We start from the raw sequence: 13,817 nt of genomic DNA, 5'->3' as shown, positions 1-13,817 counted from the left end.
ACCCCCATCCTGATGTCGCATGTACGACCTAGCAGAAAACCAGCACAACTGTGAGTTAAAGGATGGGTGGGGGTCTAACACTCGGCACCCACGCCGATCAGCTGTTTGAAGAGGAGGGGGCGTTCCATGCGAGCGCTGCTTCCTCTTCAGTACACTACACATCGTCTCCCCTGTAGTGGAATTACAGGTGCTCACTCCATTCAAGTGAACGGAGCGAGTACTTGTAATTACACTCGCTTCCGAGACGACGGGCAGTGTAATGAACAGGAAGCAGTACCGCCTCCTCTTCAGACAGCTGATCGGCGGGGGTGCCAGGAGTCATCAATACAAAACCCCTGCACAACCCCTTTAAGCTTAGACATGAATGAAGAATAATACATCATGTAACTCAAGTACAGAACAAGATACAAGTAAAGTGATTAGACAATTTCACAGAATTCTCTGTTCATTTTATTCTGTAATGTCGTATAAACTGCTGTTCAAAAGCAGCGTTTTCTACAGACTATAGCTATAACTTACAAGGCCGTCCACAATCTGTCCCCCCCCTCACATTTCTGCCCTGCTATCCCAATACATCTGCTCCTCACAGAATCGGCTATAAGATTTCTCACGTACATCTTCCATACTCCCTACCACAGCACATCACACTGTTCCCCAATATCCAAACCTTCAAAGGCAACCTGAAAACCCCCCTCTTCAGGCAAGCCCCCCACCAATAAGCATGCTGCCACCACATTACCCCCACCTACTGTCTTCTCCAGCTTCCCTTATAGATCGTCAGCCATCACAGGCAGAGTCCTCTGGCCCTCTGTGCCAGTCTGGTAATAACTTCATGCATATTGTACTTCTTTTATATTACATATGTATACCCTATTTGAATGTACGTTGCCCTGGAATTAGTGGGACTTAAAAATAAAGAATAATAATCATAATAATACCAATATAATTTGTGCAAATAAACTGAAGAAGAAAAGAAAACTATAATCCTTAAAGGACATCTGTCAGCAGATTTGTACCTATGACACTAGCAGACCTGTTACATGTGCGCTTGGCAGCTGAAGACATCTGTGTTGGTCCCATGTTCATATGTGCCGGCATTACTGAGAAAAATGATGTTTAATATATGCAAATGAGCCTCTAAGAGCAATGAGGGGGTGGCCGTTACACCTAGAGGCTCTGCAACTGCACTTTGATTAACAGGGCCAGGTGGTGGAATTGTGATCATGCCTGCCTGGCCCTGTCAAAGATCGAGCACAGCCTCTAAGTAGGCTAGGATATGCCCCCATTGTCTGATCGGTGCGGGTCCCAACCATGAAAGGGGTTCATTCATTGCTATGGGGCTGCTGAAAATAGCTGAGCACTGGGTCGGCTATTTCCGTCGAGCTCATAAAAGTGAATGGGAGCGGTGGCCGGTGATGCGTGGTGCACTCCCATTGACTTCTATAGGGAGAGCTCTTGGTGGTGGCTGGATCCATGGAATCACAGCGCACTCCCCAGAAAACTTCTTGGACAGGTAGGTTTAATCTCGTTATTTGGTTCCTATAACGCTAGCCACCCTCAAAAAAATATGAGGGCCATTCAGCGGCATCACAAAACCAACCGCATTGTATGGAATGTAAGTACCAGTACGCCGCACTGCTGCTCGGATCGGGATTGTTTTGGTCTGGTTTATAACTTCTGGTATTCTTTGCTGAAGTACAGATACTTCCGTTTTTAATTTACACTAATGTGTGTGCATAATGTCACACATAAAGCCATTATAAATAAATAGCACAGAGAACGCCAACAAGCAACTGGAAGTGGATCAAGCTGGCGTGGACGTGACGGCGGTGAATAGTACTTAGCAGGTATTAAGTGGCCTCGGTTTATAAATTCACCACAGAAGCCAATGGCTTTGTTTTGTGAAGGGGAACTGAAGTCAGAGTGGATTAAGACAGCCACTTAAGGAAACTGCAAACCTCACGATAAAAACAACACAGAGGAGAACGCGCGGCTGGAACGAGATGGATGGTCAGCATTAACCCCACGCACAAAATGGATGACTGCATGTATGCTGCAAGAGCGAACTATAGAATAGCAGATTAAGGTTTTTTTTGTTAGTTTTTTTTTATCTGAGGTGATCTGGTTGTAAACGGTTTATTAAGAATTCATGGATATCATTAGATGGGGCGTGCAGTACTATGATACTGATGACCAATCCTCAGGATAGGTGTTCAAGTGAACGGGGCAAGAAGTAGTAATTACAATGCGCCACTGTGCACAGGAGCCAACTGAAGAGGAAACAGTGCCTGCACATGCCTCGCTGACCAAATGACGTAATGGAAAGGGGCAGGTCACCAATGCCGCCAATCATTGGTTGCAGTGGCATCAAATTGGATGTTGACAGTGAGAGGCTTAGGTGTAAGTATGCTCCCCTCTGCAGGTCCGGATTTGTGGCGGAACTACCAGAAGAACCGCAGACAACTCCTCATTTATCATTATTTATGCCAGTAACTTTACATTTAAAGGGGCTGTCCGAGTTTTAATTGAACTCTATCAACCCCTTATAATCTAGTGTGTGTGGCCAGCATAAAGGCTATGTACACCTTTGGAGTCATTTTTTTTTAAAATTATGATTGCATTTACCTTATTTTTGGCTAAAAATCTTATTTTCAATGGTTTTTATTAAAAAATATTGAGCTGTTCAGTCACAAAGGGCTAACTGTTTTTCTAACTGTGTGACTGGTACTTTCACTTTGTGCAGGTCATCTAATTACCCTCATCTCTAAACTACTAAGAGGTTATAAACACTTATTTGAGCCACATTCTTATCAGTAAGATCAGAACTGAGCTAGAATGAGTGTTTATAGTGTCAGAGAGCAGAGATAAGGAGTCCGTCTGCTCCTGAGATGACGGAAAAGACAAAAAAGCCACAGGCAGCTGGTAGAGCATGTCAGCTCTGTACACAAAAAAAGGACTCCATGCTGGTAACAAAGACCAATTGAAAACATTATTGTTAGCTCAAAATAAGTACAATGCAATACCGGTAATTATAAAGAATTGCCCCCAAAGGTGTAAATAGCCTTTAAAGGGAACTTGACATCTCAGGTATGACATTTTAGCTGCCCACTGTACCTTATCCATACACTTATTACGCTCTGGAAGCAGTTCTAATTGCGGTATTCTAACTGGTAAATGCACTTTCAATCTTCTTCCCGCCATATGGAAATGAACCTTTTCAAGTGAAGGAGGCCGGTTTTTCACTTCTCTGAGTCAAGATGTCCCCTCCCGCATTGTGATAGACATTCTCTCAGGCAGGGAACATTATCCCCAGGTCTTAATAGATCCCAAGCAGGCTCCATCAATTAAGGTGCAGGAGGTAGGGGGTCGGGCAGGGACACCTTGACTTGGAGGAGTAAATTATCTGTCTCCTTGACTTTAACAGACGCATTTGCATACAGACAGTGGGAAGAAGATTAAAAGTGGTTTGTATAATTAATGTATTTTTCATTATAATTCTGGAGCTCTTTCTGTATGTACAGTAATGGTGATAAAAAATCAATGAAAAGAATTTTGAAAGGAAAAAAGTGCATTTTCAGCACATTTACTAGTTAGAATACTGCAACAAGAACTAATTCCAGAGCGCCATAAACGCATGAGTGAAGGTACTGTGGGCGAGATGTCAGGTTCCCTTTAAAACACAAACAAAGTTTAGTGAGCGATCTCAGGCTAAACTGTCTTTTCAGTATAAAGTATTGCAGGAATCATTTGCTATATTCATGACGTTGCAGGCAGTAGTAAATATCCCAGCCCCCAGAGAACTGATCAAAAGCAACGGGATGACTATTGGATCGATCCCACATTATAAGACTAGGGAACAATTCAGTAACTTTCATTACCAGTATATAAAATGTCTACAATTCAGATTCAGTGTCAAAAACTATTCTGCCATCTACCCAGATTCCTGCGCTACTGTGGTTACTTTGATCACATCATCTCCGTTACTGCTCACATTCCTGCGCTCAGGGTTAAAACTGTTCTGCATCTGGAGCTTTTGGGAGTCGGTGCCTGTGATCCCAATCACCAGTTTATAACTTCCGTGCTCTGCCTTTTAAGGCCAAAATGAGTTTTCTGCCAGTTCATATAGCGGTCTGATAAAAGCGTCCACACACTCCCCAGCATTTTCATCCCTGGGAAGAAATCACAGCTCATCACGCATCGCACTGCCTGCAGGTACAGAATGCCCAGATGTCTTCACTATATATCCAAATACAGAGGCCATAAAACATGCTCAGCAGCAGGCCCGGACAAAGTATGAAAATGACCTAAAACGTGAAAACCTGCAGACGGGTAATAAAATGCATTAATCAGCTAGGTATGAAATGAGCGAGACGTCAGACATGCCAAAGTCATAAGCTGTATGAGCAAGAATAACATATGTGACATCTGCTTCCAGAATGGGTAACTGCTCCCTGGGACTTACCGTCTGCAGCCTATGCTGTTAGAAAGTCAGCCACGTGGCCCGGGCCCTATATTCACAAGGGCTAAAACAATTCCTGCTCCAGCTGGAGACTGCCCTTATTTGAGGTGGATCACGGTTTCTTAGTACTCTCCTCTTTCAATGACATAAAATGATGGCATATCACTAGGATACGCAGCTCGTTGGCTCAGTGGCTAGCAGCACTGGGGTCCTAGCTTTAAATCCGACCAAGAAAAACATCTGCATGGAGTTTGTATGTTCTCTTCGTGTTTGATTGGGTTTAGTTAGTGATGGGTGGGGGTCTGACAGGTAGGAACCACATGAATCCTAATAATGTATTAGGTTGCAGTGATGGCTGAACAGCAGCAAACCCAGACACCGGGCGTGCAGGCAACGACTACATTGCATACTTCATTACCACTGCTCTCACATCTTTTCTAAAACAGACTAATGAAGAGGCAAATACCATCCTTAAAATCTTATTTGGAGGACTGTAAGAAATCAGTTCTATACCTAGTGTCTTAGCCGGTAATAGGCATCATATAGATAGCCTTACCTACTGAGACACCATCTCATGACACTGGACACTGCCTATTGGAGCTATATATAACAGAAGAAGGTGTCATGGTAGCTCAGTGACAGCATTGCAGTGCTGGCATCCTGGGTCCAAATCTGACCAAGCACAACATCTGCATGGAGTTTGTATGTTCTCATTGTATGTTCAGGATTTTCCTCCAGGTTCTTCGGTTGCCTCCCACACTCCAGAGGTTAGTTGGCTTCCTATCAAAGATGACCTAATGCATGTTGGTGGCTTCCCTGCTCCACCGCTCTCAGCAAACAGAGAGTTACAACCTGCGCTTTCAGTCCATTGTGAGAGAAAAGCACATTACAAATGGCTGTAGTCAGTATCCCATTCAGGATAAATGGGACATTGGGCCAACAAAGGCACCATAAGCAATGGTTCAAGATACACAGAAGTGTTCTTCACTACCCATTAGACAGAATGCACAGTAATCACGTGGCTTTGATGTATCATGTCCACCTTAGTTTAGCTTGAATTTGGTTAAAGGGAATCTGTCACCTATTTTGACCATATAAAACTGTTAACATAGCAATGTGCAATAAACTACCTTCATTCCTGCATGTGTCCTCTTTCTTTTATTCAAGTTTTCATTCAGATGAAAAAGCGATTTTTCTGATATGCTAATTGAGCCTCAAGGTGCCCAGAGGGGCGTTATTCCTCTCCTCTAATGGCCAGTAATGCCCCCCTGCAGTGCCCAGCCCGCCTTTCTTCCAAGCCCAGCACGCCTCCTAAGAAATAAATGTACTCCCACATCCTTGCCGAACGGCGCAGCCCCCTCCACTACGTCATGTAATTTTTTCGCCCCACCATCCTTGCGTCCTCCTCTCTTGGCCTCCGAAATCCTGCACAGGCGCAGTATCGCTGAGTGCCTGCGCCTGTACGATACTCTGGCTCCTGAGGCAACAGCGCTCTGATTACGTCACTGGGCTCGGCGCATGCCCAGTGACACTATTGAGGGTGGATGACTGAAGAATTCTTTCGCTGGTGAAGAAAACACCCTTCACAACAGTTGGTCAGATCAAGAACACTCTCCAGGAGGAAGGTGTATGTGTGTCAAAGTCAACAATCAAGAGAAGACTTCACCAGAGTGAATACAGAGGGTTCACCACAAGATGTAAACCATTGGTGAGCCTCAAAAACAGGAAGGCCAGATTAGAGTTTGCCAAACGACATCTAAAAAAGCCTTCACAGTTCTGGAACAACATCCTATGGACAGATGAGACCAAGATCAACTTGTACCAGAGTGATGGGAAGAGAAGAGTATGGAGAAGGAAAGGAACTGCTCATGATCCTAAGCATACCACCTCTTCAGTAAAGCATGGTGGTGGTAGTGTCATGGCGTGGGCATGTATGGCTGCCAATGGAACTGGTTCTCTTGTATTTATTGATGATGTGACTGTTGACAAAAGCAGCAGGATGAATTCTGAAGTGTTTCGGGCAATATTATCTGCTTATATTCAGCCAAGTGCTTCAGAACTCATTGGATGGCGCTTCACAGTGCAGATGGACAATGACCCAAAGCATACTGCAAAAGCAACCAAAGAGTTTTTTAAGGGAAAGAAGTGGAATGCTATACAATGGCCAAGTCAATCACCTGACCTGAATCCGATTGAGCATGCATTTCACTTGCTGAAGACAAAACTGAAGGGAAAATGTCCCAAGAACAAGCAGGAACTGAAGACAGTTGCAGTAGAGGCCTGGCAGAGCATCACCAGGGATGAAACCCAGCATCTGGTGATGTCTATGCGTTCCAGACTTCCGGCTGTAATTGACTGCAAAGGATTTGCAACTAAGTATTAAAAAGTGAAAGTTTGATTTATGGTTATTATTCTGTCCCAATACTTTTGGTTCCTTAACAAGAGGGAGGCACATATGCAAACTGCTGTAATTCCTACACCGTTCACCTGATTTGGATGTAAATACCCTCAAATTAAAGCTGACAGTCTGCATTTGAAGCACATCTTGTTTGTTTCATTTCAAATCCATTGTGTCGATGTCCCAATATTTATGGACCTGACTGTAGCTAACAGATCAGTTGGCTCTAAAATGGCTAGTGACCAAAGACTATAGCTGTACTCCACAAGCTAAATTGGGATTATACCAGCATTTTTCACCCTACTGAATTAAACTATCAATATCTACAGTTGAATACTGCCAACTGCTCCCATGCCCTGTCGTTCACCCTATGCGTCAGGATGCAAGCAGCTCAGGCTGTATCACAGATGGTGGCATGGAACAAGAGTCAGGTGAGCATGTGTTTTTTTTCTCCTAGTCTTTATTGGGGTAGCTTTGGGGAAAAATACTATATAGGTGTCATTATTATTACTATTGAGGCACTACAGGCATTATTGATCATATAACTATAGGGGAATTATTATTACTGGGGGCACTATTGGGGAGCTTTATTACTACTGGAACCACTCTGGAGGAGAATATAACCTCTATGGCTGTCGAGTGAACTCTGCTTAGTACAATTATTTTTGGGTCACACTATGTGGCACTATTGCGATCAGGGGCAATGTTTGCTGGGCACAGTTATTTTTGAGGGCACTGCATGGAAATAATTACTGAAGGGACACAATCTGTGTGGTACTAGGTTTTCAGGGTGACTATTTGTATGGGATACAGCCATAAGAGGTCTGTATGGCAATCTGCAGAGTCAAGACATGACCGGAAAAAGCTATTATGGTGATCTGGGCTGAATGGAGAACATGAAGAATCACCTACAATCAGAGGAGACATCAACTTAATGTAATAGGTATGTAGTTCTGTATTCTCCTGTATGTTAGTAGCTATAAAAGACCAGGCAGAATACTGCATTTTGGGATGGCTTGGTGCTCTGGTCTGTGCCTCAACTACTAAGCCTCTTTCTTCATATCTTAAAAGGAGTTATCCCAAAATCCGTTTTTTTTTTTATTATTCTTTTACCTAACCTTGCATTCTGCAATAAGAAACATTTTAATACTGTAGCTTTCTTTTTTTAAATTCACTACATTTTTCCTACTCCAAAGCAACACCATTTGACCATTTTTCAATTCTACATGCCAACTCCTACATCACCGGAGGTAAATTGCTCAAGTGCGCTCCCCTGCTGCAGGCACCACCTCCTAGGTACATGTTGTCATCAATAGCAATATGTACATTGGCCGGGTCCCGTTTTCTTTTTACTGAGCAAGCCTACAAAATTATCACCACATACGTCAGAATTTCTGCTTCTGTTCAAAGACCTTCCATGACACTGTCCCAACCTTTCAGAGCGCGCGGATAATATGCACTGCACAGCACACACTTCTGGGTGTAGTGGACGAATATCCAGTGCAAATGTGGGTGTAGTGGGTGTGTTTGTAAGTCAAACATGCGTCCAGTGGGCACAAGCAATGTGGACCGCAGATTGGGTTCAGGAAAGCAGAAGAGGTGTAGTAAGCGGTAACCAATGATGCTGAAAGGCAAGCTTTGCAGTCTAAGTGGATTTTGGGCACTCTGTAGCCTAAACACACCCAGAAACCGGAAGTCGCAGGATCAGTGGAGAACTCAAGGGATCATTGAATAGAAAAACAACAGATCAGTGAGGTTCAAACTTTACTGCATGAAGGCTAGTTACAAAGAGCAATTAATTTTTACATGGGAATCCTGGATAACCCCTTTAATTAGAAAAAACTGAATGTGGCAACCAGCACCGGCCACCATAAGGCCTCTTTCACACAGGCGTTGCGGGAAAATGTGCGGGTGCATTGCGGGAACACCAGCGATTTTTCTGCGCTAGTGCAAAACATTGTAATGCGTTTTGCACTCGCGTGAGAAAAATCACGCCTGTTTGGTACCCAAACCCGAACTTCTTCACAGAAGATCATGTGATGGATCATGTGATGTAAAAGATCATGTGATGACCGGAGTGACGTCATCAAAGGTCCTTTACCCAGGTCCTAAAGAAAGAATACAGAAGGAGATGCCGGCTGCGCTATCAAGTGGACTAAGGTGAGTTACATTTTTATTTTTATTTTTTTTAACCCCTCCAGCGCTAGTTTACTATGCATTCTGTATTCAGAATGCTATTATTTTCCCTTATAACTATGCTATAAGGGAAAATAATAATAACGATCGGGTCTCCATCCCGATCATCTCCTAGCAACCGTGCGTGAAAATCGCACCGCATCCGCACTTGCTTGTGGATGCTTGCGATTTTCACGCAACCCCATTCACTTCTATGGGGCCTGCGTTGCGTGAAAAACGCAGAATATAGAGTATCCTGCGATTTTCACGCAATGCACAAGTGATGCGTGAAAATCACCGCTCATGTGAACAGCCCCATAGAAATGAATGGGTTGGTATTCAGTGTGGGTGCAATGCGTTCAACTCACGCATCGCATCCGCGCGGAATACTCGCCCGTGTGAAAGGGGCCTAAGGGGTAGTTTCTGGTGAGGTATTTTGTGCTGCTATTCGGCGCAGCTGAGGCAGTATTTTGTGCTACACTGTGGTATTTAGTTCTGTTGTGGAGGTACTTTATTCTGAACTATGGTATTTGGTGTTGCTGGGAAGGTATTTTGTGTAGTATTGCGGTGTTTGTTTGGCATTGATGGGAAAGCATTTTTTGGCAGAGCTGGGATTCTGTGCAGTATTGTGGTATTTGGCACTGTTGTTGAGGCGCGTCGTGCTGCACTGTGGTATTCGGCACTGTGGAGGAGGTATTTTGCGCTGTATTGTTGAATTTGTTTGGCTACAGAGGTAAAACGCACAGTGCTATGGAGGTAATATAAGTGCTGAACAGTAATATTTGGTCACTTGGTGAGGCCTCGGCATCACCAAGGATTGGCTGGTGGGGTCCATGTGCAAATAGTTTCTGCCTCATACCATTGGACAAGAAGTTGTCTTTGCATATTTTGTGCTTTTTGGAAAGGGAAATGAACACTATGGCGTTGTAGATTACACCGATAGGGATTATATCTGATGGTTCACTGCGATCTCCACATCATTTTATGTACATTTCCGTCTTATCACTTTACGCATACTTTGTGTGATGGAACAACAGATGCTGACAGTGAATTACCGGTATTCTTAGAAAAGCAAACACTAAGTACAATATAAGAGTAATGATCTGTAATCATTGCCATGGAAATTCCCATACACTATACATCCAAAGATGCTAACAGATGACGTAACTAAAGATGCGTAGACATAGGGGGCGCACAGATGACGTAACTAAAGATGCGTAGACATAGGGGGCGCACAGATGACGTAACTAAAGATGCGTAGACATAGGGGGCGAACAGACAACTCCACAAATCCTTATTGCACTGATGGTGAAAAAAGCCTGCTGGTAGATCCTCAGCACGAGGCAGGCAAAGCGCTCAACAAAAGTCATTCAGAATATACAATCATTGAATGCTTTACCTGAATTCATTCATTGATTAGAACGCTATATCATGTGTTAGTATTTTGTTACTCCTTTTAGAAATTACTAGAAACCGCCATTCCCATTAAAGGGGTTGTCTCACTTCAGTAAGTGGCATTTATCATGTAGAGAAAGTGAATACAAGGCACTTACTAATGTATTGTTATTATCCATGTTGCTTCCTTTGCTGGTTGGATTCATTTTTCTATCACATTATACACTGCTCGTTTCCATGGTTATGACCACCCTGCAATCCCTCAGCAGTGGTCGTGCTTGCACATTATAGTAAAAAGCACTAGCCTATGTGCGCTCCCATGGTCCCGGCCACCAGAGAGACTGATGCTTTTTCCTATATTTGCAAGCACGACAACCACTGATGGATTGCAGGGTGGTCGTAACCATGGAAATGAGCAGTGTATAATGTGATGGAAAAATTTATCTAGCCAGCAAAGGAAGCAATATGGAGAATCACAATACATTAGTAAGTGGCTTGTATTAACTTTCTCTACATGATAAATGCAACTTACTGAAGTGAGACAACCCCTTTAGTGATTGGGAATGGCATGTTGCATCTAAGTCCAGCATCCATAAAGCGCCGAGTTCAGGACGTGTATCCATGTTATGCACAGTGGCTGATTCTTCAAACTTTTGAATTTTTTTTGCAAACTTTTTAGAATTTTTTTCTCTACACAATGGTTCAGTTAAAAATGAACATGGTTGGCATCCATGTTCTGACCGTGGTCTTCACAGGTCCATACACTTCTAAATGTAGCTTTTTCAAACATTTGTGACTTTTGTATGGCATAAAACATGAGTACGGAATTGATAAATTTCCCCTCTTCTGTTGGACACTTATACTCACTTGGATGTGCTGGTTCAACAGCTACTCGCACAATTGGGTTTGCTTCAAAGTTTAGTGGAATAAAGGGTGGACATGCAGGTGATGTGGACAGTGTAGCGGACTTCAGGACAAAGTCTTCTAAACCGCTAATACCTGTGCAAGGAGAGACAGAAACAAAACAGAAAGCAGAAATAAATAAATGACTGAAATCAACCAAACTTACACAGTTCTCATAGTAATAGTTGCTGGTTATTTTTTAATTAAAACCTGATCCAGAGTGCTGTGGACCTCAAACTGGGCTGAAGGTTCACCTACCAACAAGACAATGACCCTAAGCACACAGACAAGACCGTACAGGAGAGGCTTAGGGACAACTCAATGAATGTCCTTGAGTGGCCCAGCCAGAGTAATGACTTGAACCCATTCGAACACCTGTAGAGAGACCTGAAAATGGCTGCCCACTGATGGTGCCCCACCCAACCTGACAAAGCTTTAGTGGATCTGCAGAGAAGGATGGCATAAATCCTTAAATTCAGGTGTGCAAACCTTGTGGCATCATACACAAGAAGACTGGAGTCTGTAATTGATGCCAAAGATGCATCAACTAAATACCAAGTAAAGGGTGTCAGTGCAACATTTTAGTTTTGGGCAATCAATTACTCTCCGGCTTGCCCCATCCTCTCAGATGGAATGTTCTTTGCACCGTCGCCATCCTACTGCTGCGCATGTCGTATGGATCCCTTTGTAATCCGCCAGGTAGGAATGTTGGTTCTTCAAGTGCATATAGACATTGGTGAAGATTTATCAAAACTAGCGTAAAGGAAAACTGGCTTAGTTGCCCATAGCAACCAATCTGATTCCACTTTTCAGACATCTTTTGGAAAATGAAAGGTGGGCTCTGATTGGTTGTTACGAGCAACTAAGCAAGTTTTTTCCTTTACATCAGTTTTGATAAATCTCCCCCACTGTGTAATTTCACATGGGCAAAGAGGCTCACATGGCGGGACAAGGACCTGTGGATAAGAGTCCTGGTATGGCACTACACTATGTAGCGCTGAAGGATCTGATGGAAGCAGGACGTAAGCCCCTCAACCAGGAAGTGCCACGACAGAAGAGGCAGGGACCAGACGAGTAATGGGGGGAAAAAAGCCACATTATTTATTTTGGGGTCATCTCATCACTCATTTTCTCAAATAAGGTATGCAGGGAGACAACTTTATAAGGTAGATTCTAGGGTCCGTAATTTAACAGCATTTTCTAAGCTGTGACTAACCCAGTGACAGACCAGTTGTTTATCTAGGTTCTTCAGCAGAAGCTCCCTCAGGAGTCATATATTACATTGCTCCAGAGCTTATGAGTCACACTTCTCAGACGATTACAGTGTCAATGACTGCTAAAGGATAAACATTCCTGGACCTACATGGGAACTGCTGGGCAATACTAATAGCACATATGGTTTATGAACGCTCATCCTGACAAGCAGGGTATTAATGAACACCACATATATACCGTACTATTAACACTAGCATTAATGATGTCTGTCCAGGTTTCAGTAGGGCACTTTGGTATGTTTTTATAACAAGAATAGTGTCTCCTACAGCAGTATTCTTGATATAAAAATACCAGAACCCCAAAATTCTCCATTTAAATGGAGTATGTCACCTGGAAATTCAAGCAGGCCCAATGCCTTGTAGGGCTAGCTCAGCTGAATGTAATGGTATCTTTCACTTAGTGAAAGATCCATGATCTTCGTTCAGGAGGAAAAGCACTTTTAATCCATATGGAAGTGAGCAGTTAGGTGCAAAGATGGCCCTATCAAGAAAGAGAGGAAGCAGGAGGAGCAAGGGTGCACAGAGTGGCTTGGTCCCATGCTTGGTCCACTTAACGGCTCATTTGCATATGGACTTAAGGTCCATTCACAAGTCTGTGAATGTGTCCACACCCGTTCCGCAATTCTGCGGAACGGGTGCGGACCCATTCATTCTCTATGGGGCAGGAATGGATGCGGACAGCACACAGTGTGCTGTCTGCATCCGCATTTCCGGAGTGCGCCCCTGATCTTCTGGTCCGCGGCTGCGGGAAAAAAATAGAATATGTCCTATTCTTGTCCGCGGACAAGAATAGGCAGTGCTATGGGGGTGCCGGCCGGTTGTATTGCGGATCCGCAATACACTAGGGACGTGTGAGTAGACCCTTAAATGTGCTTTTTCTCCAGAATGAAGAAATGGATCACTACGTGAAATATATCAGTATATTCAGTGGAGCGAGGAGGGTGCCTGGTTTACCAGTGAATTTCACATTATTTAGCAGGCTGCAGAATGCCATTCACAGTGAAAGCAGTTAGACTGGCTGTTTGATGGTCCAATCTCCAGACCCACTCTGACCTCTCCTGAAAAATCTTTTATGATGATTTATGCTCAATTATCTGGGGGGATACTATCTCTCCTTGTGGAGAGAGCGCCTTAGTTGGCGTGAGGAGACTTATAGGCTATAGATCTTTCTCTGGAATTCTGGTAAGAAAGGGAAACAAATGAGCTCTTAACA

The 13,817-nt window shown here is 43.6% G+C and overlaps 1 protein-coding gene across 1 annotated transcript in view; it reads right to left on the bottom strand.

Moving 5' to 3' along the window:
• Window positions 1-13,817, bottom strand: part of EFL1 (elongation factor like GTPase 1) — a 287,352-nt gene that overhangs the window by 43,952 nt on the left and 229,583 nt on the right. Inside the window, exon 16 of the mRNA XM_040414072.1 lies at window positions 11,295-11,426. Within this exon, the coding sequence (XP_040270006.1) occupies window positions 11,295-11,426 (132 nt within the window). The remainder of the gene's footprint in view (window positions 1-11,294; window positions 11,427-13,817) is intronic.

The sequence above is a fragment of the Bufo bufo genome, chromosome 1, assembly GCF_905171765.1.
Source record: "Bufo bufo chromosome 1, aBufBuf1.1, whole genome shotgun sequence".
Classification (NCBI taxonomy): Eukaryota; Metazoa; Chordata; class Amphibia; order Anura; family Bufonidae; genus Bufo; species Bufo bufo.
This window is presented reverse-complemented; position numbering and strand designations above follow the sequence as displayed.